At 34.4% G+C, this 5,414-nt stretch overlaps 1 protein-coding gene across 1 annotated transcript in view; it reads right to left on the reverse strand.

Annotated features, from left to right (window-relative positions):
* Window positions 1-1,945: 1,945 nt before the first annotated feature.
* PPIP5K2 (diphosphoinositol pentakisphosphate kinase 2) overlaps window positions 1,946-5,414 on the reverse strand; it is a gene marked incomplete at its 5' end in the record, with an annotated part of 34,369 nt that continues 30,900 nt past the window's right edge. Inside the window, 3 exons of the mRNA XM_010294048.1 lie at window positions 1,946-2,049; window positions 2,735-2,863; window positions 4,418-4,549. Of these exons, the coding sequence (XP_010292350.1) occupies window positions 1,946-2,049; window positions 2,735-2,863; window positions 4,418-4,549 (365 nt within the window). The remainder of the gene's footprint in view (window positions 2,050-2,734; window positions 2,864-4,417; window positions 4,550-5,414) is intronic.

Genomic DNA, 5,414 nt, shown 5'->3' on the forward strand with positions numbered 1-5,414 from the left:
TTCTGTATTTAATGTTACCATTCTGGAACATGATGAAGCACTGCAGAATGTGTGACTACCGTTTACTGTTTTGAGGAGTGCTTTCAGTATAAATTGATAAACCCTCATTTCTTGTAAGTCATGTTCTTCATCACCAAGAGAAATTTTGGCTTATTTGTATATTAATGGCTTATTTGTAAATTTGTTTCCACTGAGACGTGTGAGTCAACTACTCACTGTACTTCACATATACTCTTAAAAGAAAACAAAAGGGAGAGAAGTTGCCAGTGACATTGTTTTTATTTAGGAGCACATAAAAAAAGTTATGCCACAACTTTGGTTGACTGGAATGATACACATACTTAAATTTTAACAGTATTTTTTTTTAAATGGTAAACAAGTGTACATTCAATTGTGTGCAAGACCAACACTGTCAATAACAATTACACTACAGAAAATGAAATGTTTTAAGTATATAGCTGTGAAACCCTTCATATTTTTGGTATTTAACCAGCATTTTTAGAATTAGTCTGCTGAAGCCATTTCATGTGTGGTAAACACTGAAAACAGACCCTGTGGCAAAGTGAATGTAATTATAGTTGCACGAGCTCTGGAGATGAGTAACAGCCCTACTTAAAAGTACTACTTGGAAGCGATGTCTTCTGCAACTTAAATATGAAAGGAATTATCTAACTTGTTGTTATAAAGTCCGTTATTAATAATCAGCCACTTGAACTTGGACAATATTTTCATAAATTTGGGAAAATTACAATTGTTCAATAATTTTCCATGCCACAGATAAAATCACAAGAACTGCTGAGGCTGGATGATTATGTAACCCAGTAACTCGAAGTTCCACTGACTTTACTAATGCTTCTCACAGCTCTTATAAAATCATCAATTTTTTTTTTTTATCAGAGCTGTTGTCAACCACCTAGGTTGGAAGGAGAGAGGTGTGAAAATTCGCAGGCCATGATGAATCCTGAGTATTTTGCAACAGTAAGCACTGAGTTCTGGTAGACCACAATGTCTCTCTACTCTGAAGGGATGATAATAAAGCACAGATGGAATATTTACAATTTTTAGGATAAACTTACTAGCAGACCAGCTGTAACCATTTCTCTTTTTACAAAACCTGCTTTTTAATATCACCTTTTTGTAGGAACATATGGCAAAGCAAATAAAACTGTCTTTTTAGTAAACAAAAGAAGTTTTTGATAAAAACATATAAAAGACAGTTTTATCTGCTGGATGATATACAGGTACCCGTATACAAGCATGTATACTAAACAACAGAAGAGAAGGTGTATTTGAATGTTACAGGCCTGATGTAAACACAGAATAAAAATGACAGTAAAAAGTGACAATATATTAACTCACTCCATCATGCCCAATTATTGCAGCATATATGATATAAAATAATTCAAATGCAGAAAACATCTGCTTATCTTCAAAACCAGGCAAAAGAGATCTCTTTGGAAATGTAGTTAAATTAAAAAAAAAAAGTTTCTAGCCAAGACGTGTGTTACATTTCAGCCCACAAAAGAAATTCGCAGGGAGATTATAAACTCCTGAAAATAGAAGTTTATAATGACAACAGACAATGCCTTCATTACAGTGACATCAATAGAGGCACTGTAACACACACCACTGCATTTGTATTTTCTTTTTGTACAAGTCTACAGCAAATATTTGAAGACACTGTAAAGGTTCATGTGCAGCTTTTCCATTAAAGGTGTGCAGTTCATCAAACTGATAAACAAATATATTTCCTGAAATGTTTTAGAAAATGACAAAATACATTTGACCTAAATATGTAGCATGCACACTAGTTAACCATGTATTAACTAAAGATACTTAAGTGCACTATGAACTGCAGACATGAATGGCTTTTGAAAGCTCAGTAATTTAGCTGAATGCACGCTAAAGAATTGTTTAAGAAGTTGCTTCCAGTTTTGTCTGAACTTCATTTCTTCTCAGAATGAGTTTCACTGCTCAGTTCTACATCTAGTGAGGCCTCTTCAAGAGATAGCTCAACATTAGATACACAGACAGAAGATCCAGGGGTAGCTGTACAGGTAAAGAAAAAAAAGTATTAGGTTTTACACTTAAGAATATCCCTGCTAAAAAGCATCAAAAGCAAGAAAAATGCAAGTTACCTACTGCAGAAACATACACAAAACTATATTGCATCTAATGAAAACAGAAATGCAACGGGATTTTGTTCTAGAAGCCCTCTAAACAGCACAATCATCCAAAAGCACACAGTGTAGCTGGCCAACAGTTCAGACTGAATGTACTATTAACTGAATGCATCATCATGTTACTGGCAGCTTTAGTCAGAACCTGGTCACAGAGCTGTGTGGTAAATGTTCAGAAAACATCTTAGAAATTCTGCCATTTAAATAAATAAATTTCTTTTGCTTGTTTTACTTGGAGATAGCTGGAAATACTGTCATACTTAAAAACATACTTAAAAACAAAACAAACCAAAACCCCATGAATTTTCAGGCCAAAGAAATTCTTTCAAACACTCCAGAGTATAAAAGAAAGTAGCTATTAACACAGTTTTACTGCTAAAACTATTTGTGCAGTGCTATTGAGGTCTCACTGACCCATAAAATGATCCCACTTACATAGACAGGGAATGTCAAGAAATAGCTGCCCTAAGAAATTATGTAGTATATAAAAAAGAATCCTACTGCTGGAAATAATTATCAAGATAGCCATTCTGCCTCTGACAGAAGTTACTTACATAATGTTGGTTTCTCTATTGCTAGCCTTTCAGGCAAAGTTTCAAGTGGTGTTGGTTGAATTTTTGCAGGGGTATATGTATTTAAAGAAATTTTTCTTCCTGACAGTGGAATCATGTAAGTTGGAGTAGCTGAAAGGGGGGGGGATGGGGAGGGGAAGACACACATCATTAATAATAAAAATAGTGTCACTTGAGCAAAATGTCCAAAATAGTAGCCACAGAACTGTGTACCTCTCTAGCAACATAGATGCCACATCTGCAGTTCAGCTACTGATTTTTGACTCTAGTGTCAAAACTTCAAAGCATGAAAGACAAATCTAAAAATTTCCTTTTTACCTCAGGAAGTAACGTGATAATTTCATGCTGCTAAGGCAGCTTAACTGAATTTCAGTAACAGCTGCCTTGCCAGAAGACTGGCAAATGTGCTACTTCTCATAGGTTATGAAGATTGCACTGGAATAGCCTCTTAGTCCAAAATGCCTATGAAAAGTGCATACAACACATTATTCTCTATACAACTTCCAAATGTTACAGGAAAGCAGAGACAGCAAAGCACCTATGGCCTCGATTCTATCAGGTCTAATTTCCGACCACTCTTTTGTAGAAAGGTGACAACCAGACCACCACAGAAGTATGACAGTTTTGTAAAAGTATTTTTTCATCTTGTGTACTCTAAATTCTGGATGGATTTTGAAGAGACATGAACTTCCTAACCAGTGTAACAAAGCATTTTAAATAGCTGAGAACTTTAAAATACCTGTAAGCCTCCCTGAGTCCTTTTTCAGTAACATCAGTTTTCTTAAATTGCTTATCTTCCTTCTCAGGTATAGAAGGCCTAGCCTATCAAATTAGCTGCTGATTCAACTCTAAACTGTATAAAACTATAATAACAGAAAAAAAAGGAAAAATCCTAACATTTAGGTAACGTTTGTATCAGTATTAGCAAGTACAAATTTTCTGATCAAAGCATGAGTCTTTAGACATTTCCTCAAGAAGAATGATTTTCAATCACCTGAAATACTTATTATAAGCATCCTAATGTGGTAAACCTGACCTTACTGAAACTGTTTCCAAAGACACAGCAGTAGAATCACAATGGGAACTCATCTTCCCAGAGATGTGTACATGGAGAGAACTCAGTTTGCATTTCATTTCAAGATCACTTAAACATTAAACATGCAGAACAAATTACTAAAAACCTAAGCAATTGCAAGGCACTCCACAGATGAAACTCCAAGTACAATTGAAAGAAACAGGAAATAAGACATTTTTAAGATGTAAAAGGCTTGTAAAAGGCAACACTACTCTGCTGAGCTTGCTGCCAGTACAACAGCACAGTATAAAGCTGGAAATACTACATGCTCAGTAAAAATCTTTCCTTGAAATTCAGCTAACAGTGTGGACAGTACAGAGAAGTTCTTAATGTGAGGAAATAAACTAATTATGATTCCATTAAATCCTTAATTTACTACCCCAGTCAATAGAGACATTACTTCAATGAATTATGACAGTGCCCATACCACAAAAGGATACTGCAAAAATTAACATTATGGCTTATGTACGTATTTTGGGTTTTTTGAAGCAGTATTCTTAGTTTACTTGTTAGCTGTAAAATACTAGAAAGATTAACTAGACGATACTTAGCAATTTAAAATGAACATAATTATGAACTAAAATCAGTACATGTCTCCTGTAGATTTTCCCTTGATGGAGCAGCAACAGAAGCAAGAAATTCATCCACCTGCTTCAGAGACAAGGAGTTGTGTAGAGTTTCCAAAGGGCAAATAGAAGGCACCATGGAATATAGTTCAAAACCTGAAAGAAAAATAATAATAAAAAAAAGAGATTTCCAAACATAAGACAGGATTGCATGGGCAAGTATTAACGCATGGCATGGTAACAAGTACTATTTTAAATCAGCACATGCAGACAACAGCACTCCTGAAATCATGGACACTAAATATTATAGGAGTTGGAAGAAGATGTGCCAATTTCCAGGGTGTACTAAAGTAAAGGTACCATGTAACATACCATGGGAAACAAATCCCACATACATGTAAAGTGGTCTTCAAACGTTACAAGTGTGCTCTACTCCCAAATCAATTAATGAAAGATAACTTTCCTCTAAGAGAAACTTAGTAAATCATTAATAAAAAATAGTCAGGAAATGGTAGTATTTCTCCTACTCATTCTCCTATCTGGCACAACACTAAACAGAGAACACATTCATGCAAGTAAAATAGGATAGCTATGTTGTCAACTATTAGCAGACAAGAACTAAAAATGCTACAGCTTCCAAGAAATAAATTTGCAGAATCCACATTCTATCATCTTCAGTATTCTGTGAAAACAAACTGTTGCCTTCAATATCAAGGAAAAACCACTGTTAGCACTTTTGTACCGTGAGGTTACATATTTAACTTTGTAAGACAGATTTACACCTACCTTTATGCATTTAAAAACAGTACTTAAAAGACTAGAAGTTTCATATATTAGAACAGGTAAGTATAGCAACCCAAAATCTAAAAAATTATTGGACTTTGCTTTTCTACATTAGTATTGATCATACACCAACCATGCATATCCATATTACTAACATACTAAAAAGCATTTAAACATCTTGGCAAAAAAAAAAAAAAAAAAAAAAAAAAAGAGCAGTTCTTCAAAGTGATGAAATTTT

This window comes from Phaethon lepturus, unplaced genomic scaffold (assembly GCF_000687285.1).
Source record: "Phaethon lepturus isolate BGI_N335 unplaced genomic scaffold, ASM68728v1 scaffold20989, whole genome shotgun sequence".
Lineage (NCBI taxonomy): Eukaryota > Metazoa > Chordata > Aves > Phaethontiformes > Phaethontidae > Phaethon > Phaethon lepturus.